Source organism: Pteropus medius, unplaced genomic scaffold, assembly GCF_902729225.1.
Source record: "Pteropus medius unplaced genomic scaffold, Ma_sr-lr_union100, whole genome shotgun sequence".
Classification (NCBI taxonomy): Eukaryota; Metazoa; Chordata; class Mammalia; order Chiroptera; family Pteropodidae; genus Pteropus; species Pteropus medius.
This window is the reverse complement of record NW_024343732.1, coordinates 964,740-992,438: the sequence shown is the minus strand read 5'-3', so window position 1 is coordinate 992,438 and position 27,699 is coordinate 964,740. Positions and strand designations below refer to the sequence as shown.

General features: G+C 46.9%; 2 protein-coding genes across 3 annotated transcripts; one reads left to right on the top strand and one right to left on the bottom strand.

The window, feature by feature from the left end:
* Nucleotides 1-5,917: 5,917 nt before the first annotated feature.
* On the bottom strand, nucleotides 5,918-20,500 carry TMEM38A (transmembrane protein 38A). 2 transcript variants are annotated; one of them, XM_039867736.1, is made up of 7 exons: nucleotides 20,393-20,500; nucleotides 19,584-19,593; nucleotides 11,484-11,640; nucleotides 11,045-11,229; nucleotides 9,929-10,016; nucleotides 8,086-8,203; nucleotides 5,918-7,473 (listed from the first exon to the last, which is right to left on the bottom strand). In XM_039867736.1, the coding sequence occupies exons 1-7, from the start codon at nucleotides 20,438-20,440 to the stop codon at nucleotides 7,234-7,236; spliced, it is 846 nt and encodes a 281-aa protein (XP_039723670.1). In that variant the 5' UTR covers nucleotides 20,441-20,500; the 3' UTR covers nucleotides 5,918-7,233. The 2 variants fall into 2 exon arrangements, with proteins under 2 accessions (XP_039723670.1, XP_039723669.1); XM_039867735.1 differs by lacking the exon at nucleotides 20,393-20,500 and having other exon boundaries at nucleotides 19,584-19,892.
* A 184-nt stretch (nucleotides 20,501-20,684) lies between these two features.
* On the top strand, nucleotides 20,685-27,657 carry SMIM7 (small integral membrane protein 7). The gene is made up of 5 exons (XM_039867737.1): nucleotides 20,685-20,798; nucleotides 20,879-20,920; nucleotides 21,368-21,420; nucleotides 23,321-23,411; nucleotides 27,287-27,657. The coding sequence occupies exons 1-5, from the start codon at nucleotides 20,773-20,775 to the stop codon at nucleotides 27,300-27,302; spliced, it is 228 nt and encodes a 75-aa protein (XP_039723671.1). The 5' UTR covers nucleotides 20,685-20,772; the 3' UTR covers nucleotides 27,303-27,657.
* The last annotated feature ends 42 nt before the right edge of the window (nucleotides 27,658-27,699 follow it).

The window sequence follows — 27,699 nt, the reverse complement described above, 5'->3', positions numbered from 1 at the left end:
AGAACATTTCCAATATTTGAAAGCTCCCTGCACTCTACCAAGTTACGTCTTACCCCTTCTTTCCACAAAGGGCAGCCATGATCTTGCATTTTGTGTTCATCATTCTTTTGATTTGTGTGATGGTTTTACTGTATAAATGTGTATCCCAAAACAATACATTGTTAGAGTTTCATGTTTGGGGCTTTTATATAAAGGGGAACCATGCTGTAAGTATTTCGACACAACTTGCTTTTTATACTCAAACGTTTTTGAGATTTGTCCATGCTATAGTTGGTTCAGTTTCAATGCTGCATGGTATCCTATTGCATAGCTGTAGAGTAATTGATTCATCCTCCTGTCGATGGACATTTGCATTGTTTCCAATGTTTTTCCATTAGAATACTTGGGAACATTCTGACGGTATTTGAAGCTAAAGTTGAAGGTGGTCAGACTGATGGATTAGAAAAGGAACCAACCCCCAGCTATTTGTCAGGCAGTCCTCAGTTATAACAAGAAGAGGTCTATTGTGGCTTAGATGGGAGCACAGATGAGGAAACTGAGACTGAGAGCAGTTAGGTACTCAGCCACACAGTAGTCATAGATGTGGTAGGCAGCCTATAAGATGACCTCCGATGATCCCTACTTCCTGTTTTCCAAATATTCACACATCCCAGCTCATGTCCACGCTGTGGTCTCTATCTAAAATATACTCCAAGACATCTTCTAATCCTCCCTGGGTATTTCAAGGCCCCAGACAAATCTCTCTCTTCCAGGAAGTCCTCCTTGACCTCCCTTGAGCACTCTGAGTCCCCATGGCACTTCCTTCCCTCTCTGAGGGAACTCCTTGAGAGCAAGGATAGGCCTTTGCTTCAGCAAATGTTTGTTGAATTAATTCACATCTACTCCAATGTTGTACACTCGATATTTGTGCCCACCCCCCAATTCATATGCCAAAATCCTAACTCCCAGCATGATGATAATTGGAAGCGGGGCCTTTGGGAGGTGATTAGTGTTAGATTAGATCATGATGATGGGTGCCCTTATAAAACGAGGAGATGATGAGGGATCGCTCTCCCTCTGCTCTCCATTCTGTGACTTACAAGGAGAAGACGGCCATTTGCAAATCAGGAAGAGAATCCTCACCAGATATCAGATCTACTAGCTCTTTGATCTTGAACTTCCCAGCCTCCAGAACTATGAGAAATATCTGTTGTTTAAGCCATACGGTCTATGGTCATTTGCTATAGCCTGAATGGACTAAGATATCTGATTATGGTCTGTTTTTATAGAGGACACCTGGGGGATGATGAGCTGCCTGTCTGTGATACAGAGTCAGATGTAATTCTCTCGGCTTTACCTCGTTAAGTATACTGCTCATGTCTTCTGTGAATTATCAGATATTTGGAGTTAGAGAGTCTTAAAAATCATTCAGTCCAGGGGTTGGCAAACTTTTTCTACAAAAAGCCCGTCAATATTTTCATCTGTGTAGGTCAGATAGTCTCTGTTTCGATGACTCAACTCTGCTGTTGTAGGTCGAGAAAGGTATAGACAATATGTAAACATATGAATGTGGCTGTATGCCAATAAAACTTTATTTACGAACACACAGATGATGGGCCAGATTTGGCCCTTGGGCCATAGATGACCTACCTTGACCTAGTCCAACATTTTCATTTAACAAGGAAGGGTTCAACCAGGGTCACACAGCATATTAGGAGCAGAATCAGAATTCACTCTCAGGCCTGCCAACATCCTGCCTTTGTGCCTTCACTTTGAACTCTCTGCTGGATTCTAAAGGCTCAGTTAGGTGTTAATTTCCTCCACTAATTGAGCTGGGACTTGATCCAGAAGCCTCCAGGCAGGTACTAACCAGAAAGTACAAAGTAAAAAGCAGTTACAGCCGCCTACATCTGCGGTAACTGTGGGACGGTAGCCTTACCTTTGCTGAGCACCTGCTCGGTGTCAGACTCTGCTAACCGCTTCCTATGTGTGCATCTTACGCTTCCCCAAAGAGACTCCGAGAAGTGAAGTGTAAAGAAAAAAGCATTGGCTTTGGAATAAGATAGGCCTAGATTTTAATTCCACCCCCAACGTTAGCTCTTCAAGTTGCTTCGCCACTGAGCCAAAATTTGTTTCCATAAAATAACCCACTTCAAAGGCATACTGTTTGTAAAATACCTGCTTATGTGCTTGGCATGTACAAGCACTTAATAGAAATTTCTAGGTGCAGTTATGGCCTAGATTTGCTTATGAGGAGCAGTGGGCACCTTCTACAGTGTCCCCTGTGGGTCCCCTACCCTGGTACGTCTTTGTGTAATACCCTTGAATGTAGGGGACCTGGGCTTTGCTTCAGATGAGCAGAAGACAACAAAAATGATGGGATGTGGGTCTTCCAAAAGTTAAAGAATTACCATATGATCCAGAAATTTTACTTCTCAGTATATATCCAAAAGAATTGTAAGCAGGGTCTTGAACAGATACTTGTACACCCATATTTATAACAGTAGTAGTCGCAACAGCTGAAAAGTAGAAGCAACCAAGTGTCCATTGATAAGTGAATAGATGAACAAAATGTGGTCCATCCACACAATGGAATACTATTCAGTCTTAGAAAGGCAGGAAATTCTGACACCTGCTACAACAGGAATGAACCTTGGGGACATTATACTCAGTGAAATAAGCCAGACACAAAAGGACAAATACTGTGTGATTCTACTTATATGGAGTCTCTAGAGGAGTCAGAGTCATAGAGACAGGAAGTAGAATGGTGGGTACCAGGGGCCAGGGGAAGGGAAAGAGGAATTTGTTTATAATGTATGGAGTTTTCATTTTGCAGGATGACAAGGGTTCTGGAAATGGGCGGTGGGAATGGCTCTGCAACCATGTGAATGCATTTAATACCGCTGAACCACTCAGAAATGGTTAAGATGGTAAATTTTATGTCATGTATTAAAAACAACTAATAATAATAATTATAATAGTAATAATAATAGTAATAATAATAATAAAAGAACCTTTCTCTCAGCCCATGACCAAAGAAGCTACTGAGTATGACTCCTGGAGCTAAAATTATGCAGGAACTTGAGAAATGGCCTTCAGAGTTCTCGCATCTACACAGGACGGCAGGGGCGGCCTCCCCTGCCAGTCATCCCCAACCAGCTGGCCGGTGGCTTGCCCACCCCCTTCCAAAAATAGGCTGGGAGGCTATTTTGGTATGGTCTGTCCTCTCATAAAATGAGATCTCAGAACATTTGTGCTGGAAGGCAAGGAGCCAGCTTGTTGCCAACACCCACCAGGTGCTAGATGAGCCTCCACAGAAGTGCTGCAGGCACTCACAGAGCTGGCTTCTGCAATCAAGCCAGACCTCCCCTCAGGCCAAGGGCTTTCCACACGCTCCCTAGAGTCAACCTAAGAGGAAACTGAGACTCAGAGAAGGGGCATTACCTGCCCAACACCACACACGTCGCAGGTAAAAAGCCAGGATGCAAACAGGTCTGAGAAGCTTCGAAGCCTAATCTGTTTCCCTCTTCTTTTTAGACTCAGGTAAATTTCTCAGCCTATATTTCTGTGAGTTTTGACAAAGACATAAAATTGTGGGTTCCCCTCAGAATCTAGATACAGAACAGTTCTGTCACCCTCCCCTGGCCTCTTTGCAGACAATCTCTCCTCCCACCCCCAGCCCCTGGCATCTATTGATCGGCTTTCTGCACCTATAATTTTGCCTTTCCTAAAACACCGGGTAATGGGAGCTCACTGAACATAGAGTCTGGCTTCCTTCACTTAGCAAATGCACTTGAGATTCACCCATGTTGCTGTATCAGAAGTTTGTTCCTTTTCATCACTGAGTAGTATTCCACAGTATAATGGGATCATTGTATGATGTTCATCCACTCACCAGCTGCTGGCCATTTAGGATGTTTTCCATTTTGGGCAATTATCAAAATCAGCTTGCTTTAAACGTTTCTTGTGTGATATATGAGTTTGTATTTCACTTAGGAATGGGATTGCTGCATTATGTGGTAAGTGATGTTTAATTTTATAAGAAACTGCCCAGCTGTTTGCCATTAACACTATGTGAGCATTCCAGTTGCTTCGAATACTTACCGACACCTGGCATTGTTAGTTTTTTATTTTATCCATTCTGAGCAGTATTGTATTAGTTTGCTAGGGCTGCCATAAAAAAAAAAAAAAGCAACCCACGGGGTGGCTTAAACCACAGAAATTTATTTTCTTACTGTTCTGGAGATTTAGATGTCCGAGATCAAGATGTCAGCAGGCTTGGTTTCTTCTGAGGCCTCTCTCCCTGTGTCTTCCCATGGTCATCCCTCTGTACATCTGTGTCCTAATCTCCTCTTCTTACAAGGACACCTAATCATATTGAATTAAGATCCACCCTAAAGACCTCATTTTAACCTAATCACTTCTTTAAATCCACTATTTCCAAATATGGTTACATTCTGGGGTACTAGGGGTTGGGATTTCAACATATAAATTTTGAGGGTAACACAATTCAGCCTATGACAGATATGCAGTAGTATTTCATTGTGGTTTTAATGTGTATTTTGTGTGGTTACTTGCCATCTATATATTTTCTTTGGTGAACTGTCTGTTCGAATCTTTTGCCTAATTTTTTTTCTTTACTGGTTTTTTTTTTTTACAGCTTTATTGATGTACCATAGACATATAACAAACTGTATATTAAAGTATAAAACTTGATATGCGTGACATGTATATAGACTCTTGAAGCCATTGCCACAATCAGGATAGTGAAGATATCCATCACCCGGTTCCCTTGTGCTTTTTTGCCATCCCTCCCACCTGCCCCTCTCCATTCTCCTCTCCCTAAGCACCCACTGATCAGCTTTCTGTTACTAGAGATGAATTTGCCTTTTCTAGAATTTATATAAAGGGACTCAGACAGTATGCATTTGCTTTTGTGTAGCTTTCTTCACTCATCATGATGCATTTGAGTCTCATTCATGCTGTCGCATTTGGTTCTTTTTCATTACTGAGTAGTATTCCTTTTGATAGGGCAGTTGTTCATCCATTCATCTTTGATGGGCATTTGTTTGTTTCCAGTTTGGGGCTATTGCAAAGCTGCTATGAACATTCCTGTGCATGTCTTTGTGTGGAGATATACGGTTATTTCTCTTGGGCAAATACCCAAGAGTGGAATGGCTGTGTCATATGGCAAGTGCACATTTAACTTATAAACTGACAATTGTCTTCTAAAGTGGCTGTGCCACTTTATATTCCTGCCCGCAGTGTATGAGAGTTCTGGTTGCTCCACATCCTCGTTGGCACTTAGTATGGTCAGTCTTTTTAATTTTAGCCATACTTATGGATGTGAAGTGGTACTTCCCACTCATTTTCCTGATGGCCAAGGATGTTGAGCGTCTTTGTGATTTCTACGCCATTGGTATATACTCTATAACAGAGTGTCCATTCAAATCCTTTGCTCATTTTTAAATTGGGCTGTATATTTTATTATTGAGTTTTGAGAATTCTTTATGTATTCCAGATACAATTTTTTATCAGATATAATTTTTCATTAATTTTCAAAGATTTTCTCCCAGTCTGTGGCTTGACTTTTATTCTGTTAAAAGGATCTGGCACAGACTCTTAGCTGCAAATCCTAACCACACCATTAATCTTCCCCCCATCTTTGAAGGGCAGTAATAGTCATCACCTCCTTTCCCCTCCAAACAGGCTTGGAAAAGAAGAGGCTCCCTGACCTGTCAGTGGCAGAGTAAGGATTCAAACTCAGGTCTGCTTAATTCCAAATCCTGCAGACCTCACACACAGCCACCATCTCCCACTGGCAATTGGGCTGCCGCGAGCCTCATTCCCCTAGAAACTTTGAGCATCTCTGAGGACACAGATCCCCACTGTGTCCTGAGGCCGAAAAAGCAGAAATGAATCAGACAAGCCAACAGGGTTCTCTCACAACAGATTTATTCGCTGAACCTTCATGCTTAGCCTTGATGGACATGCAAGAGGATGAATTCCAGGCCTTACAGCCTCAGGACCCACCCAGCTCCCAGGTGTTACCAAATCAAGGCACTTTCCCAATACTTGGGACGCCACCAACCCCACGCTGATCTCAACACAGCTGCAGACTAATGCCCTGAGCACCCATGTACAGAAGGCAGCCTCAAGCTGGCCCGGCGTGGGCCCTAACCCCACACACCCCTCTCAGAAGTCCTGGCGACCTAGGATGAGCTGAAGGTGGCTGGGAGGGACCCTCAGATACCATCCCCCTTGCTCACCCTGAAGCAAGTTCCCAGGCTGCCCAGCAGCAGCATAAGACTTGACACAGAGTAGATGACAGCATGTTTGTTGAGCGACTGCATGAGCAGCAATGAAGGACGTTAGCATAAGGAAGGCCAGGTGCTTCCAGGACCCAAGAGCGAGTGTTCGGAGCCCCTGGATAAAGCTGAATCTTGGCACCCTCACCCAGCCAGCTACATTTCTTTGGTTTGGGGCAGCCCGAAGCCAAGGATCAGGACAAGCCTTTCCCACCCTCCAAGCTTTCAAGCCTGGCCTCCTTCATGCCAGGTAACTTGCGTGGTTCTGTGATCCACGAACACACATGATCTAAAATGCAAAGCTGTTCTCAAGCACAGTGAACACCTGTCACAGCCTCTCCTCCTGACCACATGGTGCTTCTGAGCTTAAAGGGCTGGTTCACGTCCAGCCTCACATCAGCCCTTGTGTACAGAGGAAGGCCAGGGGTCCCCACTATACAGATGGGGAATATAAGACTCAGAGAAGGAGGCACCCTGCCTAGGGATGCCTAGGAGGAGTTGGCAGGAAGACGTGGAAATCACAGCAGCTGCCTCGCAGCACGTACTTGGGAATCATCCTTCAAGTAAATGAGTTTCAACTTGGCTTGAAATTCTTTCGGAGTCAAAACTTAATTTTAGAGAGGAAATACTAGAACCAAGAATATAACTCCCAGGGTTTCTGGCTGGTGCCACTGTCAGGATTCTGTGGCTCCCCACCCCAAAATCTGTGACTCTACAGGGGCCTGGCAGAGGGACCCCCATTCCTACAAATGCCCTTTACTCCCATATCTCATCTAACCCCTCTCATCAGCCCTGGAGGGTAGGCTGATGGCCTCAGTTTGTAGACAGGGAAGTCAAGGCCTGAAGAGGGGAGAGTTGAGCCCAGCACACCTCCTCCATGCCTGGCTCTGAGGGTTCTGGGTCCAGGTCCTCTCCCTAGCAGCCCGCAGGCCCCCTGGGCTGCCTCCTAATCTGCCTTCTTGGTCTTCTTCTTCCTTGAGCCCTCACTCAGCTCCTCCTTGGACTTTGCAGCCATGGCTGAGTGCAGAGAGCTGGGCCCACCACCACCGTGGGACCCTCCATGGGCCCCACCGTGGTTGTCATGGTGATGGTCACCCCCCATGGTCGTCCCAAATAGCACAGGGCAGATGTAGCCCTCCAGAACATCAAAAGGGGAGCTGTGGGAGTGCGTGGCCGTCAGGAACACCTGAGGTGGGGTGGCAGGACAGGGAGACAGTGAGAGAGCCAGAAGGAGACCAAGGCAGAAAGCAAAGAAGGGGAGGGGGAGAAGAGAGAAAAGGTCATCCATGTCAAGGTCAGAGGTAGCTCAGATCCACCCCTCTGACTGCACACATCCCCAAGAGGGTGACCAAGTCTTGTGTCCCGGGTTTCCTCAGGGAGGGAGGAGAGTGTGACCCCTCAAGATCCCTGCTGGGGGTAGGGTGACCCCAACTTGAGGCCTGACGATCAGACCAACACCATTTCTGGTCCAGCCCAAATCCCTGGTGTCCTGAGGGTGCCGTCCCTGCATTTTGTCCCTCTGCTCTCCATGAAGCTCCAAACAGGCCCTGCACACTCCTGCCTACTTCTCGGCCTTTGCCCAGGTAGGGCCCCCTGCCGGGAAGACCTTGTTCCCTCACTCCCGTCCCCACATGCTAGACACTGCTCTTCTCAGACCCTCCTCCATGTATGAACCTACTGGCAAGCTCCCCCCCCGACCCCCACATAGGGCTGTCCTTTCCTGGACACCCAAAGCTGCGAGTCTGAGCCCTTATCCCAGGAGGGACAGTTGGGCATGGGTCAGGACAGGAAGGCTTACCTTACAGGACACCATAAACATGGTGAAGATAAAGATGAGACTGGCTTTGGACACCGGGAGCCAGCGGGTCTGCTGGAGGGTAAAGAGTATGGCTCCATACAGGCTGGCCTTGGTGGGGCTGGAAGGGACAGTCGTGGTTACCAGCGGGCACAGCATGGCTCAGGCCTTTGTATCTCTGTCCCAGGCCCCCTTCTCCAACTGCCTCCAGCCAGTCCCAGCTCCCATCTGACTTCTGAGTGGGAAGTGGGAAGATGCCCACATGGTATGAAGGAGGTGGTGTCTCTCTATGCAGTAAAGGGTTAACTTGGCCCAAAGAGAGATCTGGCCTTTGTCTCTGGGTCCTGGGAGGTGCCGTCTAAGCTCTGAAAATGTTCTGCCTGATAAGAGTGTCTCTGTTTACTTGGGGACTTTGGGTCACATCAGATAGTAACAGTGTGATTTAGGGTGGGGGTCTTGGGTCATGCGGTATCAATTCAACCTCTAGAGGGGTTAGAGGCCGAAGTGAGCCACGTAGGTGGTCAGCTATGTCCGTGTGACTGAACCCCAATAAAAACTCTGGATACCAGAGCTCGGGGGAGTTTGCTGGTTGGCCATAGTCAATGCGTATAGTCACATGTGGATGCTGGGAGAAACAGGGGACATCTACACAGCTCCACTGAGAAGGGATAAACAGGAGCTCGAACCTGGTATCTCCTGGATGCTGCCCCATGTGCATCTTCCCTTTGCTCATTTTAATCAGCATCCTTTCTCTGTACTAAAAACCGTAACCCTGAATTAAAGGGCTTTGCTGAGTTCTCTGAGTCCTAGCACATCATCAAACTTGGGGGTAGTCTTAGGGATCCACGGACAGCACACTCCCCAGGAAGTGGAATTATAACACATGGTTTTTCTTAACTTTCCTTTTCTTCCTTGCAGAATAGGTTTCTAAGATTTTAACTTGTTGCAGCAGACAGACCCCAGACTTCTGTTCCTGAGGTCTGTCGCTCACTGCACATACTTAATGATTGCACCTGATATTTTCTCATTCACCCAGTCCCAGGGCCCGGGACATTATGTCTGTGATTCCTTGAAATCCTAGCCTCAGATAATGAGGTGGAAAGAGAAGGAGAAGGGGAAGGCACTTGGCTGCTTAGCAGCAGGCAATGCAACCATCTGGGCCCCAGGTCCCTGTAAGTGAACTGAGGGTGGGAACAGACTTCTCGTGGAGATGAAACAAGATAAAGCTGCATTTTCCAAAGTATAAAACAAGAGGTAATTTTCACTGGTCTATGGGAAAAGCTTTTAATTTTTTCATATTTTAATGGCTCTAGTTCTACTTATTGTAGATTGGGAGAAAATTTAACTAGCCCTAAGCTGTGATATCTTTTTAAAATGTATTAGTCTAAATGCAGCATGGGGCCCTGGGTTGGATCCTAAATGCTGCCCTTTGGCCCTACCCACCATTCCCCAACTTAACGCCAGCCACATTCCCTACCCACACTCAGTGCCCCAGGCTCCCCACCCACACTCCATACCCTCCCCTACAGAACTAGGCAGATTGTTGTTCTTTTCTGACTTGACAGATGGCAGAGGTGCTGTCCTCTGTCCAGAGCTTCTTCCTTTGCTAGAAAACTCCAATTCATTCTTCAAAACCCAAATCAAGTGTCTCATCTCCCTGCATCTCTGCCTGCCCTTGGCCCCTAGGCAGAGTTGTGGTTCCTTCAATGGGTTCCCCTAGACATGTCCTCTGGAAGCTTCTAGAAAACAGAATCAGGGGCTGAGGGCTCTAAGTTACCAGAAGTATCCAACCCAGGATCAGGCTTGGGGGCACAAGAGGGACAGATGAGGAAGACGGGGTACTCACAAGGACATGTGCAAGATCTCATTGGTCTCTGGCTTCCAGACCCCTCGGAGCAGCTGCTCAAATTTGGACATGAGGGCAACACCAGCGCCTATGGAATAGGGTGCTTCTGAATGAGCCCGTCGCCCGCAGTTTCCCGTACTTCTTAGCTGAATTCTCAAGGAGGCAGATTCTCCACTTCTGGAGTCCTTTCCAGAGGGACAATCAGCCTGGGTGTATGACGATCAGTTGCAGGTGGGGAAATAGGTCCAGAGTGGGCAGTCTTGCCGAGGGTCACACAGCACAATTGGAGCAAAACCAGCCAGAAAAAATTGAGCTAATATCCTACCTAGAAGGCACGGACAAATCTGGGTGTCTGCCTTGATGCCTCCAATCTAGGATCCTGAGCTGTGCACGAGGCTTCCAGAGTGGCCCCCGACCCTAGCCTCCCTCCTCGGGGCTCTGAGTTCTCAATCTTTCTCAAACAACTTGCCCTTTAGGAGGCATGCTATACCCCTGGGGAATTTGCTCTGTAGTACAGGCTTCCTGGAGAAAGAATAAGGAGACCTATGTGGAGACATTATGGTTAAATTTCAAAGAAGAATCTTCCCATTTACCCCAAAAGCATTTACTAAAGAGGCTTTGACGCCTACTCCAGGAGCAGCTGGGTAACTGGGGTCCCTGATATGTACCATTGCGCCAGGAGTAATTTTGCCTCCCGAGGTGGCATTTATCGATGTCTGGAGACATTTTTGGTTGTCACATCTGGGGAGGGGGCATGCTGCTGGTGGTTGCAGGCCAGAGATGCCGCTAAACACCCGACCATGCACCAGACGGCCTCCACCAGAGAATGATCCAGCCCCAAATGTCAGCAGTGCCATAATTGAGAAACCCTGCTGGAGATATCAGCTGTCATTGTTTCGTTGTTGTCCTATTTACCTTTGACAGTTAAATTTCTGGAAGAATCTTCTCATTTGCCTCAAAGGTGTCAGCTAATGAGGAGCCTACACTCCTGCAGCAGTTGTGATGCCCCTTAGCCTAGAGTAATGGAAGTGCCAGCCGAGGTGCCTGACATGTACCACTGAGCAGGGGTTCTCAACTGGAGTGATTTTCCATTGTCACTGTCACGGTCCTGTTTACCTTTGACCCAGCCGGTGGCGATCATGACAAACCACCCATGGTGGTAGTGGTGATGCGCGTGGTGGATACCCACGGCAATCTTGCGGACTCTCACCACCTCCTTCATGGCCACGAAGATGAGTTTCACAGGCAGGAAGCAGACACACTTGTAAAAGAGGTCCAGGGGACAGAAGAAAATCAGGTACCTTTGGGGAGAGAATGCCAAGCATCAGGGGGAGACAGATTATGAGGGCCCCGGAAGGCGAGGTTGTGTCCAGACCCCCTTCCCCACATGCCTGGCTCAGGACAGAGCTAGGCAATGGAGAGTGGTGTGTTCAAGGCCACCACAGAGGTTGCGATGATGGATCCAGGTTCCTCCAACCTCCCACCTCCCTGGTGGCTGGGTCACCCCCGCCCCCAGTTCTGCTCTTCCATGCCCTGCCAGCCTGGTGATGCTTACCAGATGGCTGAGGCCAGTAAGATGCTGGAGTTGTTGCTGAAGTAGTCGATCAGGGGCTCCCCAAGGAGCAGATCAGCCAGGATATAACTCCCAAAGCAGTGCAGCATGGCGCACAGCCAGGATGCCATGGGGTGGCGCCGGGACAGCTCCACTGCTCCTGGGGAAAAGAGGGTGGAATCGTACAGTAGCTGTCTTTATGTGACTGGCTTATTTGATTTAGCATACTGTCCTCGAGGTTCATCCATGTTGTAGCAGGTATCAGAATTTCCTTCCTTTTTAGGCTGAATACTATTCCAGACAGACACGCAGAAGATATCACAAGTTGAACTGTGATCCTCAAAAAGATATATTGATGTCTTAACCCCTGGTACCTGTGAATATGACCTCTTTGGGAAATAAGGTCTTTGTAGATGTAATTACATTAAGATGAGGTCATTGGGGGGTGGAGGGCTCTAATCCAATGCCTTGTGTCCTTATAAACAGAGGAGATAACACAGGGAAGAAGGTGACGCGAACATGGAGGCAGAGATAGGAGTGATGCAGCTATAAGCAATGGAACACCAAGGACGCTAGCCACCTCCAGCAACTAAGAAGCAGCATGAAAAAATTCCTTCCCAGAACCACTGGAAAGAGCACGGCCTTGCAGACACCTTGATTTTAGACCTCTGGCCTCCAGAATTGTGAGACAATAAATTTCTGTTGTTTAAGCCACCTTATATGTGGTAGTTTGTTACAGGAACCCCAAGAAATTCATACAGAAGGCCATGTGAAGACAGAGGTAGAGATGGGAGTGATGTGTCTATAAGCCAAAGAATGCCAAGGATTGCTAGCAACACCAGAAGCCAGGAGAGAGAAGCCTGGAAGGATCCTCTCCTAGAGTCTCCAGAAGAAACCAACCTGCTGGTACCTGATTTTGGACTCTCGGCCTCCAGAACCATGAGAGAATAAATTTCTGTTTGACCGTGGATAACTGAAACTACAGAAAGCGAAACTGCAGATATGAGGGAGGACCACTGTAGTTCATAGATACACACACAGCGGTGAAGGTAGAAATGCAGGCATGGCCAAAGTACAGGCTGATTTTAGGTTGGTGGTCATATCTGGAGAGGGAGGGAGGGGCAGGGGCAGGGTTGACTGTGTCTGTCATTCTATTAAAAAAAAGCAAATCTATATTCATATCTGTTAAGTCTGAGTTGAGGGGACAGAGGTGGCTGTGATATTTATTATGTGTGTTTGAAATATTTAATCATCAAGATTAGAAAAAACAGAAGCCCCCCCACCCCACCGGAAGGAGGGAAGACAAAGGGTGCCCTTCTGCCTCATTGCACTGGGCTCCACAATCTGTATCGAGCCCCCTTGTGGGTCCCTTACCTCCTATCCCATCCCTGATGGCCAGGAACAGGTCTCATCGCCTTGGGTGGGCAGCGGGGCAGGGAGTGTGGGGGGCTCCAGGCTGTTCTATCCCAAAGAACCCACCAATAGATTCTGGAAGATTCTTGGAAGTACATGTTCACAGCAGCACTATTTACAATCACCAAAAGGTAGAAACACCCCAAGTGTCCATCAGATGATGAATAGACACAAAATGTGATACATCCATACAGTGGAACATTATTTAGCCTTAAAAAGGAATGAAGTCCTTATCGAGGTGATCACTTCGCAAGGTATATAAATGACTAATTGCTATATTGTACACTTGAAACTAACATAATATTGTATGTCGACTGTAATCAGAAAATAAACTAAAGAACGGAATGAAGTCTTGATAGATACTACAACATGGATGAGTCTTGAAAACACGCTAAGTGAAAGAAGCCAGACACAAAAGGCCATATAATGTATGATTTCATTTATATGAAATGTCCAGAACAGGCAAATTCATAGAGACAGAAAACAAACTAGTGATTGCCAAGGGCTGGGGGAGGGGACATGGAGAGTGACTGCTAATAGGGATAGAGTTTCCTTTTGGGGTGATGAAAATGTTCTAGAACTTATATATCACATACAGGTGGAATTATATAACACAGCCTTTCACATCTGTCTCTTTCGCTGAGCATATTTTCAAGAGGAATAGTCGTTTTCACTGTTGTATAGTATTCCATCATAGAAGTAGGTCATAAGTTATTTACCCATTCTCTTGTATATACATCGCTTCGTATGTTATATAAATGCCTACTATGCCGTATACTTGAAACTAATATAATATTGAATGTCAACTATCATTTAAAAAAAACTTTTTATAATCTGTTTTCCTCTTCCTTCACAACAATCTGTATCAACACCTTAAAGAAGTAGAACGTGGCAAGACAAAAAAAGCAGGACTAATAAGAGTTGTTTTAGACTAAGTCATCAACACACTTCCCTTTCTCTTCGCCACCGGTGCCAACTAACCATGTGATCTCAGACAAACTATTTTTTCTCTCTGCAGCCCTTTCCCATTTTCAGATGCAAACTTTTAAGCCTTTCCTTCCCCAAATCCTAACAACGAATTTTCTCTCCTCAATCTCACCTTGGAGTTACAGGTGTCCTGTGCATCTTCTCCCTGCCCTCAGGTTGTCTTAAAGTCTCAGCATATACTAAGGTCCTACAGGATTTAAGAGAGCAGAGTACTCTCTTCTACTGGGCAGGGTGTCTATTTAAAACGCCACCAGCTGAGAGTTAATCCTTCAGAGCAGCTGGTGGGTCCTGCAAGGGGCCAGGTCAGGTGAGGTGCCCATGTTTTGGAGAAATGGATACCTCTGCATCTAAAAATAACCCCCAGGGGTTGAATTCTTTCCAGGGTCTTTCTTGTGCCCTCTGGGGCTATCCCAGGGACCAAGACCCAGGAGGGGGAGGGGTGGGAACCTGGGTTTTGCAGAAGTAAGTCAGGCTCTGTGTTTGTACCCTGTGTGAGTCCTGGTTGAAAAGTCACATGCCTGGTGTTGGCTCTGCTGCTCGCTTCCGCAGGCCTTGGGAGAAAACTGACCCCCTCCCAACCTCCAACCTCAGTTTCTTCTGCCATCAACAGAGAATGAGAGCATCCCCTTCACCAAGTTGTCTTGACTCAATATGGTGTGCATTATCATCGTTATGCTTCTTATCATTATCCATACCCTCCTGGCAATCCTGGAATCTTCCCATTGCCACAGATGGGAAAACTGAGGTTGATGGGGACAGTCTGCTCTGAGAACCTATAGCAAGGTAGTAGCTGAGAAACTATCCCCATGGTTCCTGCCCTTTGCCACATTCCTTGATTTGGGGACAACATCCAGAAGCAGCAGAATGTGGTTTTCAATTCCGAGTTTGCCACCAAAGCTCTCCCCACTCAGAGCTTCAATTTGCTCATGTATATAATGAGGTGCTGTCCAGAGTGAATGATTGTCCCAGTTGGCCTGGGACCAAGGGGTTCTTGCGACGTGGGACTTTGGGTTCTTGTCTTGGGCAAATCTGGGTGAGTTGATCACCCCGGTGCTATCATTCCTTTCAAAGGGCACTTGTGAGGATAAAAGAAACTGCTTAGTGCTTAGCAATTATGCGAGAGTTATTCCTGGAACTGAACTGAAATAGAAAGTACCTGTGGGTGGAAACTCTAGGGGATGAATTTATAAAAATTAGCTCTGCCTTAGGAGGGAAGAGGAAATCCTGATTGATCCTGAGTTCCAGCCTGCAATGGGCTCCATGACATTCACTCTCCAGGGGTCAGTGGATGGCAGGGAAGTGCTAGAAGGTTCCCCAGGGCACTTTCAGCACTGCCCCTTGTTCTGTGCTGTTTAGTTTTGAGGTGTAAACATGGGAGGTGTATTGACAGTCTCTTTTCCTGAGCCTTCAAGTGAAGATCTCTGCCTCGGTTTCCTTCTCCTTAAAAGGAGTTGGTAGCCCCTGCCTTGCAAGGCTGGAGGATGAGCTGTTCCCCACCCTCAAAAAACTTACAGTTCAAAGCAGAGATCAAGAAACTATTCTCTTGGCTCCCATGGCATTTTAAAAAATATTCAAACTGCAGCCAAGATGTCCTTCAATAGGTGAATAATTAAACTGTGGTACATCCATACAATGGAATATTATTCAACGCTGAAAAAAATGAGCTATCAAGCCACAAAAAGATGTAGAGAGAACTTAAATGTGTATTGCTGAACGAAAGCGAGTCTAAAAAGTCTACAGACTGTATGAGTCCAATTCAATGACATCTGGAAAAGGCAGAACTATGGAAACAGTAAAAAGATCAGAGTTTGGTGGAGGTTCAGGGTGGGGGGCAGGGGAGTGTGATGAAGAGGTGGAGCATGGGGGATCTTTAGGGCAGTGAAACTATTCTGTATGATACCATAATGGTGGCTACCTATCATTATAGATTTGTCCAAATCCATAAATGCACAATGCCAAGAATTCCTAATGTAAACTACAGATTGGTTGATAATAATGTTGACAATCTATGATAATGATTACATGATAATATGTTGATAATGATGTTGGTTCATTAAACACTGTAATGAATCCATTGCAATGAATGTAATGAATGTGCCACTCTGGTGGGAAATGTTGACGGTGGGGAAGGCTGTGCGTGTGGTGGGGGCGGTCAGTGAAACTGCACTTTCAGCTTAATTTTCCTGTGAATCTAAAATGGCTCTAAAAAGTAAAGTCTATTAATTTAAAAAAAGAAAAAGAAAAAAGTGTTCCAACAGCCAAATCACATTTCCAGTTTCCCCTGAAAAACCAGTTCTGGTGGTTCCAGCCCCAATCAGGTGGAGATGAGCGTGGCTGGATCCCACCTGGCTAGCTTATCGCTTCCCTTATATCACCTGCCTGGCCCTTGGAAGCACTGGAGTTTGAGATTCAGGCTAGATCAACGGTTCCCAACTCAGGGCAAAAGTCTGGGACACTGGCAATGTCTGGGGACAGTTTTGATTGTCACAACAGTGTACACTACCAGCATCCAGTGGGTGGAGGCCAGGGATGCTGCAAAACATCCTGAAATGTACAGGCTAGGCCCCCACCACAGAGAATGCTCTGGCTCCAGCTGTCACTAGTGCCCAGGTTAGGGAACGCTGGTGCAGAGACCTGGGTCTCATCAGGGGAACTTTAAAACACCTGAAACTAATATAATATTGTATGTCAACTATAATTAAAAAATACATTTTAAAAAATGTTTAAATGGTGTGATAAAAGCATTTAATAAAACATATTGGCAATGGTATAATGAACAATATTTCAATTTTCCCAGTCCCCTCCCCCTCAAAAATACTGATGCTGGTGCTACCTCCAGTGATTCCAATTTAAATGATGGAGAGGTGCTGCCTGGACATGAGGATTTTAAAAAGCTTCTCAGATGGGTCTAATTTGAGGACCACTGGTCTGAAAATTTCTCTGGATGGGTCATGCTTAAGGAAACCAGGATTGTCATTCATTCACTCTCATTCCTTCAGCCATGCAGCACCGTTTCCTCCTCTCTTCTTGCATGGAGCAAGGGGTCCTGGAGGTGAGCTAGACCCAAAGCACCTGCCCCATGAGGGAGCTCCAGGTTTAAAAAGGAGCTCCAACCTCTTCCAGTCCATCGCTTCTCATAAGTTAGTGTGCTTATGGGGATCTCATTCAAATGCAGATTATGATTCAGCAGGTCTGGGGGAGGGTGGGCCTGGCATTCTTAACCAGCTCCCAGGAGACACAGATGCTGTTCACCTGAGGACCACACTCCAAACTTTGTCCTCATTCAAGATTCTCACCAAAGACTGACCCAGAAAATGCCTGCATCTCAGGAAACACATTCCCTCGCCACCTTACAAATACGTGTCAGTACCTCTCCCAAGTGCCTTAGACTGACAGTTATCAATAGATCTTCACAACAGCCAGGAAAGGGAGTCCAGGGTTATTTTTTACCAATGAGCCCATTTCACAGATGAGCAAACTGAAGCTCATGGAGGTGCAGTAACCAGCCTGATGTTTACTCAGTGGCAGAATCACTCCCAATTCAGAGATTTTTCCTTAAAGACAGCTTTGCTCTCAGCTTCGCTCTCAGCTTCAAGTGTGTTACCTGTGCAGTCGCCGAGGACCCTGAGCTCAGAAGGGCCCTGCATTCAGTTCGATGTTTTGTCATCACTGCCTGGAAATTCTTAATTTCTGAACAGGGGGCTCTGCAAATTCTGGAGCTGCTCCTGCAATCGGCACATGGGTTCTGAGAAGAAACTTTTACATAGGTCCAGCAGGAACACCAAACTGGGGGGCTAACAGCTAAGTCCAATGCCTCCCTTTTCTAAAGGGAAGCAAGTAGTCCAGAATAAACTTATTGATTCTCGGGTTTAAGCAGACCAGGGTTGGAATCCCAAGGCCAGCATCTACCAGCCATAGCACCACAGGCTCATTGTATACCTAAGTTAGCCTACCCTCTGTTTCCTGTTTCCCCAGTTACCAAAGGAAGGGGTTAAACTAGGCAGCAGTTTCTCAATCTTGACAGCAGACAGCAATCACTGGGGGAGAACTTCAAACATGAGCAGCCAGAGCCTCACATCAGATATTCTGAATCAATTGTCGGGGTTTAAGAGCTCCCAGCTAGGGTTGAGAACTGCTAAACTCTCTCAACCTCCAGGAATCTTCAGTTTCCAGTACTTCTAGTTCAGATGACTTACCCTGGGACTCCAGTAGGAATGTCCCAACCCTTCTTACATACGCCCAGGCAGGCAGGAGACCCCTTTCTTCCAGACCCATGTGGGGCTCTTGCTTCACAGTTCGAGATTTCCCAAGGTGTGCTGGATTTCGTACTCGCCTGGGGAGTGGCCTGAGCCACCAAGAATTCATCCCCAGACAGGAAATACAACCTTGTGGCTATGCTATGGCAATACAAAGCTTATTTTGCTTTGCAAAGTAATTGCTCTCCAGAAAAGCTTTTTAAAAAATAGGCTCTGGCCTGTGGACTGGAAAAATAAAACGGAACAAAAGAGCTTGGCAAGCAGAGTATGATTCTATTTGCATAAGATTGTGTATTTACATCCACAGCTATGGGGGTATAAATGCAGAGAAGAGAGGTCTGGAAGGGTGGCCACCACATCAGCTGTAATTCTTTTTTCCTTTGTGCTTTTTGGCTTGATTTGTAAATATGAACGAGCACCCATTTTTATCATCTGAAAAGAGCTATTTTCATTTTGAGAAGAGAATATGGGGTGATTTACATCTGAGTGGGAGAAAGGGTCACAAACTTTTGGGGTGATTGATCTTTTTTCTAAAGCTAAATTCTACTGTCGGTTTAGATTGCTGGTGTGTTAGAATAATTAAAATACTAGGAGATGAACAAGAAATATTCTGTGAACCTTGTATAAAAATAGAACACATTCTACAGAGGCCACTTACCCTCATTTAAAAAAATGTTTTGTTTTGTTTTAATCCTAAACGTTGGTTCTTTCCCTTTGTGATTCTCCTCTACAGCTGGTGGGAGAAGGCTGACCCTAAATTACCCTGCCCTAGGGCTGGTTCTGCTCAGTAAGTGGAAAGGATCTCGGCCAGGGCTAGAATTCTGGCAGGGAGCAGAGATCCAGCACAGCCTCGCGGAGGGGAAGAGGGAGGAGGTAGCCTCATGGCCACAGTGGGGACGAGGCACCGGTGTCACTTTCTCTGAATCTGACCCCAGCACGACCGGCCCTTATATAGACGTCTACTCAGCTGCCGCTCCCTCTCCCGCTCCGTGCGCCAAGGGCAAGAAGGGAGGTCATGGCTGCGGGCTGCCAGGACTTCTGACCGCCAGGCCTTCAGCGCCGACCCCCGCCAGTGCCCTCACCAGGACCTACGCCCCTTGCCCGAGTTCATGAGACCCTCCCCTACCAGGACCCCTGACCTTCTCTCCCTGCCCCTCCCCAGCACCTTTTCCCCCTCCTCTGAACTATCTATCACGTTCCTCTCCTTCCCTCCAGCCCTCATTTGGTTCCCTTCTCCCAGCCCGACTATCTCGGGGAGGGCTTCTCTACTTGCCCTCCCTCACGTCTCTCCCCGTTGCCTGCCCGGTATGGGAAAACCCCATGATCCCAGCATCTGTCTGCATCTCTGAATTCGCCCCTGAGCTGTCACCACCATGGTCTAGGGATTCCCCATCCTCGCCCCGCGCCCCGTGATGCCAGCCCCCTCCAGCCCTCCGCCCTGTCTCACCTGGCTCATACTTGAGGTAGAGGATGGAGACGATGAAATAGCTGAGGTCGAAGACAGGGAAGAGCGGCACCCGCGAGAAGCTGAGCGCCAGCTCACCCAGGCTCAGCGCAGACAGCAGCTCCATCACGCACGCCGGGTCCCACCCCAGCCCCCAGCCCGGTGCGACCCGCCGTCCGCGGCCCCGCGACTGCTGCCCGGCTGCTGGACCCGCCCCCGCCCGCCAGGCGCCGCCCCCAACCCGGCCCAGCCGGAGAGGAGGGGCGACAGCTGTCCTGGGGCCGTCCGGTCCCATGGAGCCCAGCCGGTCTGGTGCCCCTTACTGTTTCTCCTCTAGGCCATCACGACCCCTATTCAGCCCAGCGAGGCGGAGTGCTGGCCTCTGTGAATCAATCAGACCGGGACCTTGGGGGAACTTGGGAGAAGGGGCTCCTCAAGCACGGCGTCCACCCAGGTAGAACCGATCAGTCAAGACCCGATCCAGATGAGGCTCGATGAGGACCCACGTTCTCTGTGGAGCCCTCGGATCGGGACCTCCCTCCACTGTGGGGCCTGATCAGTGGTGAATCCCATCCTCCCGTATCCTAGGGTTCCCTTCGGTCAGGACCCGGTTCTTTATGCAGCTGTCATGACCCCAGTCCTCCGTGTGGCTCCGTAAGTAATGACTTCCATCCCCCGCGGGGACCCCGTCCTCTGAAGGCACTGCTTGGTAAGGACCCCCGGTCTCCCGCAATGGAGATCCCCAGGAGGACTCTTCCCAATCAGTCAGGGCGTCCATGACCTGGAGAGCCCACTGCGTCAGGACACATTACCCTATTCAGCTCAGAGGTCAGGGGGCCCCATCTCTTCAAAAGCCCCATCCGAGACTCCTGCCAAGAAGGAAAAGACAGTGCGCTAATTCTCCAGCGCGCGGGTTTTCTCGCGCATGCGCGACATGCCTCCAATGAGTGACCTAGTCTCGCCTCCAGATGACACCGCCTCTAGATGATGTCACACGCTCGCCCCGCCCTTCTCCACTACACCCTGGGCCTCCCCTAAGGGGGCGGGCCTGCAGAGGGCGGGACCCCGACTGCTTTAGCTTTCGATTGGCTCAACTCTAACTAGCGTTGCTTCGTGATTGGCCGACTCATGCCCCTCCCCCTTCTCTCCGGGGCTTCCGCTTCCGATTCTGACCGACGCTAGGGCCGTAACGATGATCGGAGACATCCTGCTGTTCGGGTAATTAGGGGGACTAGAGACTGGGCGAGATGGCCCGACGGGGCGGGGACGACCCAGGTAACTGCATTCTTCCTCCACAGGACGCTGCTTATGAACGCCGGGGCGGTGCTCAACTTTAAGCTGTAAGTAGGCCGCGTCGCACCGCAGCTCCACCCGGGACCCTTGGCCCCGCCCCCGCGAGCGTGAGCCCGCCCCACGCTGTGGGTTCCACTCGCGAGTTCTAGCCTGCCCTCTGGCCCCGCCTCCAGTCTGATCCTTGCGGGTGGGAGTCTCCGCGCTACCACGACTTAAAATCCTTACTCTCCGTTCCTTGGTCGTACCTCGAAGAGCCTCAGGCTTATTCCCCAAGAAACTCTTCCCCTTAACCTGGACCACCCTCTCCACCGGGTCAGTGGCTGTGAATGGTGGGGCAGGTGGGGACCTAGAGAGGTTCCTTGAACCGCCTGAGGTCACACAGCAAGTCAGCGGTAAGGCTAGAGCTGAAGCTGAGTGTCTGGCCTTTTGAGGTCAGGGGACTGAGCGGCCCTTGTGTCCCATCGAAAGTGGACACTGACTGCTTCTCTTCGTAGGAAAAAGAAGGATACACAGGGCTTTGGGGAAGAGTCCAGGGAGCCTGGCACAGGTAAGGCCTTTCTGGACTCTGGAATTGGTCCATTTCAGAGAGAACAGTTCTTTTCTCACCAAGTTCTACCCTAGTTTTCTTTATAATTGTGTTTGTGTGTGTGAGAGTGAGATGGGCCTGAGGACGTGCTGTTCCTTCTGCCCACATCCGTCACCCATTTCTTTCGCCTGCCAGACCTCCCGCATAGGTCAGCACTCATGTCACTTCTTACAGTTACAATTTTCCTTTACCTACGCTGTCACCTGGCTAATGTCTACCCTTAACACTTGACCTTAAGCTCTGGAGAAGAGGCTCTAGCTTGTTTTGGCTCAGTCCTGCTGTGTGATTGCTTGTTTAGTATTTATGCTCCCTGTCAGCTCCTTCAAGCAGGGAACCCTGTCTTTTTCCTCCCTATGCCCCCTGCGCTGGGCTCCTGCCTGGAATGAGTGGTCCTCAGTCAGTATCTGTTGATGGCAGAAGAGTCTGTTTATGTGATTCTGGGCTCAGAGAAGGGCCTGGCCAAGCAATGCCTTTCATACATCCTGGAGACATACTTGTCTCTGACATTTGCAGCAAAATTGGCATTGTGTGCTGGGCCAGTTCTTACGCAGGCTTTGCTGCACATAGCTAACCCAAGGGGTGGACAATACCGGACTCATGTAAACCACATTGAGACTGTACGCTGATCTCATACTAGGGTGGTACAGCAGTACGAGGTGGCTGTCATGTTGGGTTGCTGTGAAAATTTCTGAGCTCCTGCCTGGTATTCCATACTTACTGGACAGTTGTGCTCTCTAGATGACACTTTCGGTAGCACCCTTGTAGATCACCTAACCTGGACCAGTTCCTTTCATTCCAGAGGCCTGGTGGGGGAAAGAGGGTCTAGGGAAGCGCTCTACTCAAAACTCCAGAGGAAGTTTCTGGAACCCAGGTCTCTGGAGTCTGAACATACCAAATTGCCTCCTCTCGAAGTGGTTTCTGTTCCTTGGTAGCAGAGAGTACTAGAGTAAGTTGTCACCAAAGCAGAACTCCTGTTTTACTTGTCCAAATTAGTATGCTTTTAGTTGCCAAAACAAAACCCAGCTCAAAGTAGTTAAAGCAAATCGAAACATCCAACAGCACAGTTGAGCCTCAAATACAGCACACCTGTATTCAAGGATCAAAGCAGCCCTCCAGCATGTGACTGTATCCAGCTATATTTTTGCCTTCTGGGTTAGTTTTACTGTCAGAGACAGCCCTAGAGCAAGGCTTAGAACATTCTTCTGTGAAGGGCCATGTTGTAAATATTTTTGACTTTGTGGGCCATGCTGTCTCTGGTGTAAAATTCAACTCTGCTGTTGTTTGAAAGCAGCCATGGGCAATATGTAAATGAATGGACATGACTATGTTGTAAGACATTGAAATTTGAATTTCATGTAATTTTTGCACCTTACCAAATACTCTTGATTTTTTTTTTTTAAACCATTAAGAAATATGAAAAACATTCTTAGCTCCTGGGCCATACAGAGACAGGTGGCAGGAGCTGGTTTTAGCCTCTAGGCCGTAGTTTGTCAACCCCTTCCCTAGAAGACTTGGCTTGCATCTTCCCAGCCCAGCCAGCCTGACAGAAAACAGTAGTTGGGGCAAAAGTTATAGGGCTGACTCTTCATTGGGCAGACTTGGTTCATGTGCCCCTCTCTGAGCCAGATAGAGGCTGGGGGTTTCAGAGGCTGGGGGTTTGGTGCTCTCCCAGGATTGGTCAGTGGCTGCCACAGCCTGAGTGCTGAGAGTAGGAGAACAGAAGGGACCCAAAGGAAATGCTGCACTGCCACTGGAATGGGGGGGAGGGGCAGTGGGTACGGGTGGGCAGAGGCTGCAGAAGCACCTGCAGCTCTGACAGCAGAAATGTTAGTGCTTGTAAACATGCTTTCTGACTTTCCAGGTGACAACATCCGGGAGTTCTTGCTGAGCCTCAGGTACTTCCGAATCTTCATTGCCCTGTGGAACGTCTTCATGATGTTCTGCATGATCGTGTAAGTCAGGCCCGCCCATCCCCTTCATTGTCCTTATCCTCTGTGTCATTCTTGAGAATGACCCACCTGATGGTCACTCTGTGTTTTCTTAGTCTGCACTTTGGTGTCACACTTTCTGCTGTCAAAATAAGAACTCTCCAAGCTATAGAGGAAACTGGGGTCTACAGGGGTTAAGCTACATCATAGCGTTCCAGGCCGGCGTTTTCCAAGTCCTGGCTGTGCCTGGTGTGTCACCAGGGGCTGCCAAGAGATGCCTTCCCTGGTCACCTCTCCTCAGCTCTTCTGTGCTTAGTGGATAGTTGGCATCTATCAAGGTAAAAATATCGCTTGAACAGCCATTGTGCTGCTGGGTCCTGTTTCTGCCCTGCTGGAAGCCAGCAGAAGAAAACAGACTTTATTTCTGTTTTCATGCTCTTTTTCATTTTCTTATTAGGCTAATAAAATCCAGTCAGGTTGGTTTTCCTTCCAGTGTCAGGGCTATAATTCCTATACTGCTGTTAATGAGTTGCGAGACTCAGAGAGTAAACAGATTCATGGTTAAAACAATGGGAGATTCTGGAATTCTCAGCCATACTGGGCGCATCCCATATGCTTCCCCTAAAAAGGACGAGAAAGAAAAGTTGGCTGCCCTGAGTAGCTGAGATGCTGAATTTGGGATTGCTTGATGGTCCCTGTGCCGGACCTATGGCTGTTTGAGATGTTTCCAGTGCTCAGGAGATCAGGGGACAGGGGAAACTGTTTTCGAAACTGTTTTAGAGCCTGGAATGAGGACCATGGTGGATGCCCAGAGGCCCTTTTTGGAAGCTTGGGTGAGGCCTGCTTAGGTACAAAGTGGGATCTTGAAGAAAAAGTCAGTTGTGAGGTGGCAAGAGGCGGAAGTCTCCCAGTTTAGGACACAGTCAGGGAGAGGCTCTGAGAAAGTACCATTTAAATAAATCAACAACAGGAAGCCCAGTTTGCAGAGTTGGGGAGAGAGCACCAGAAGCAACATGTACAAAGGTCCTGAGGCAAGGAAGAACTTGGTGGGGTATTTTTTCATCATTCTGTTCTTTTCTGTCAATCTGCTTTATCATCCTCTCTTGCCTGACTAGCTTCCTTCATCTTCTGGCCTGTGAGCAGAATGGTAGCTTCAGGCTCCGTGACCTCCCAGCTTAGCCCAAGGCTAGCTTAGTCAATAGCCCAGTGTCCCGATTTTGTTTCCTGGGAGCAAAATCTTATTGACTTAGCTAGGTATTACCCAGTTCTAGTTGGATTAGGGGTTCCTGATCCAGCCTAAACACTGAGGTCAGGGGTCAGCAAACCACAGCTCATGGGCTATGTCTCCCTGCTCTCTGTTTTTATGAATAAAGTTTTATTGTCATACAGCTGTACTCACGTCTGTGACTGCTTTTGCACTACAGTGGTTGGGGCATTCTGACAGAGACAACCTGGCCCACAGAGCCCGAACTACTTACTGTGTGCCTTTTGTAGAAAGAGTGTGCTGACTCCTGACCTAGGCCAGCTCTTACTGCAGAAGCCATGAATGAGGGAAGATTCCAGAAACAGGTGTCACGGAGGCAGTGAAGGTCTTTCTCGAGATATTAAAACACTGGAAATCACCTAAATGTCGAAGAACAGGGGAAGAGTCAGATAACTTAAAGGACACTTATAAGACCAACTGTCACAACACCATCACTGATGATATGCCAGAAGTTTATATCTACAATGAGGAATGTTTTGAGAGTAAAGAAGGCCGATGTCACCTGTATGCACATTTCTAGCTTCAGTTGTGACTTGCACATGGTAAACATTGACTAAATGCCGAGCGAGTGCCCGAAGTCTGTAAAACACTGGTGAAGGAGTTGGAAGGATCTACTCCAGACTGTCCATGGAGGGGACTATAGCAGAGCTGGAGGGATGGGTTCCTATTCCCTGCACCCACTTCTGTATTGTTTGAGCTGGACTACTATGGAAATTTTAAAAAGTCATGAAAAACTTGAAATATGGGAGAAACATGCCTGAATGTTTAGGGACCAAGGGTACTGATATCTGCACCTTACTTTGAAACGTATCTAAAATAAGGTAGACAATTAAATAGATAGATACCCAGTAAAGCAGTATTAATGGCATAATGTATGTGGGTGTTCTTTTAACTCCTGTATATTGAAATCTTCAAAACAATACTGGGAGGAAGATAGAAAACAAGAGTGTCAAACCACAGAGAAGGATTAATAAGTAAAAAGTGGAAGTTGGTCTTCATTATTTTGTAATATATTTACAGGGTTGTGCAACCATCACCACAATTTAATTCTAGAATATTTTAACCACCCCAAAGGGAAATCCCATACTCTTTTAGCAGTCACTCCCTCCCCACAGCCTCTGGCAACCACTGATCTACTTTCTGCCTCTATGGATTTGTCTATTCTGGACATTTCATATAAATGGAATCATACACTATGTGGCCTTTTGTGTCTCCCTCCTTTCACTCTGGAATGAAATGTCTTCTGGTTTTTTCCATGTTATAGTTTGAATCAGGACTTCATTTCTTTCTATAGCTGAATAATCATCCATCGTATGGATATGCCACAGTTTGTTTATCCACTCATCAGTTGATGGATATTTGAGATATTTCCATTTTTTGGTTATTATGAATAGTGCTGATACGAACATGCGTGTACAAGTTTTTATGCAGACTTAAGTTTTCATTTCTCTTTGTTATAGACCCAGGAGTGAAATTGCTGGGTCATATATGGTAACTCTATATTTATCCTTTTAAGGAAACGCCAGAATATTTTTCAAAGTAGCTGCAGCTTTACGTTCTCACCAGCAGGGTGTTATGGTTCCAATTTCCCCACATCCTTGCCAACTCTTGTTATTGTCATTCTTTTTTGATTATAGCCATCCTAGTGAATGTGAAGATTGATTTCCATTTCCCTCATGATTAATGATTGATTTCCATTTCCCTCATGTCCTTATCGGTCATTTGGATATCTTTGGAGAAATGTCTATTCGTCCATTTTTTAATTGGATTATTACCGAGTTATAAGAGTTCTTTTTATACTCTGGATACCAATCCCTTGTCAGATACATAATTTGCAAGTATGTTTTCCCATTTCGTGGGTTGTCTTTTCACTTTCTTGATGGTGTCATTTAAAGCATAGAGTGTTTTAATTTTGATGAAGTCCAATATATCTATTTTTTGTCACTTGTGCTTTTTACTGTTACAGCTAAGGTATCATTACTTAACCCAAGGTCCCAAAGATTAAGCCTAAATTTTAATTTTAATAGATCTATGATCCATTTTGAGTTAGTTTTTGTATATGGTGTGAGGTAGAAATCTAACTTCATTCTTTTGCATGTGGCGATCCAGTTGTTCCTGTACCAGCTGTTATTTTTTTAAATAATCCTTTTTATCTTGGAAAGCATTTAGGTTTATAAAATGTTGCAGAGACAATACAAAGAACTCCTCTATATATCTTTTTAACAGCTCTGTGGTTTTCCCCAGTAGGCCCGTTTCATAACTTACAGACCCATTCCCAAACTTCATGGACATTTATCCAGTTTCCAGGCCTTTCCTATTCTAGAATTTTTTCAGTTTACTCAAAGATCTTTTTGATATGAAAGTCACCCACTGACTTGTAGTAATAGAGAATGGGTGAAAATAAAATGTTACAGATTCATATGAAGTAGATAATTTTTAAAGAGTTACAGTTTTTTAAGTGTATAGTTAGGTAGTGTTAAGTATATTCACAGTGTTGTGTGACAGAAGTTACTTAGAAAACCAGAAAATAGTATAAAATAATCTTAATAAAAACAACTGAAAATATTTTCTAAAAATGTTTTCAGAGTGACAGCTTCCCATCTTCACAGACATTTCTACCTTCTGACTTTTCCAGGTTGTTTGGCTCCTGAGCCCCAGATACCAAACCAGGAACATACCTCCCCAGGTGCTGAGTCTCCCTTCCTCCATTTCTGATGACTTCAAGAATATTATTTGACCAGCAAACCGGTGACCTTCCCAGAAAGCCCAAGCTTGCGGTGGGTGGAAAAAAGTGTTCGCCAAGATGCACACGGTTTCCCGGCCACGTCACTGTTTTCTTTTCAGAGATATTTTCATGTTGGTTTCTGCATTGAAATGCTGTCTACTTAATGTGTTTCATGAGGGTTTATGTAAGGGGCTGTGATAACTACTTTCCCCATAGAAAAGAGAACACATCTCGATCGTTTTATTAGATTGGAATCCCTCTTCCACCAAGCTTTACTAGAACCATGTTTCTGGATATTTCTTGGTTTATTTTCAATAACCTTT

Coding starts and splice junctions, on each gene's coding strand:
- TMEM38A (XM_039867735.1), bottom strand. CDS start 19,875: ATGGGACCGGACGGCCCCAGGACAGCTGTCGCCCCTCCTCTCCGGCTG. Junction 11,230..11,483: donor TTACTGGCCTCAGCCATCTG/GTAAGCATCACC, acceptor CTCTCCCCAAAG/GTACCTGATTTTCTTCTGTC. Junction 10,017..11,044: donor CGCCACCGGCTGGGTCAAAG/GTAAACAGGACC, acceptor CCTATTCCATAG/GCGCTGGTGTTGCCCTCATG.
- SMIM7 (XM_039867737.1), top strand. CDS start 20,773: ATGATCGGAGACATCCTGCTGTTCGG. Junction 20,921..21,367: donor GCGGTGCTCAACTTTAAGCT/GTAAGTAGGCCG, acceptor TTCTCTTCGTAG/GAAAAAGAAGGATACACAGG. Junction 21,421..23,320: donor GTCCAGGGAGCCTGGCACAG/GTAAGGCCTTTC, acceptor CTGACTTTCCAG/GTGACAACATCCGGGAGTTC.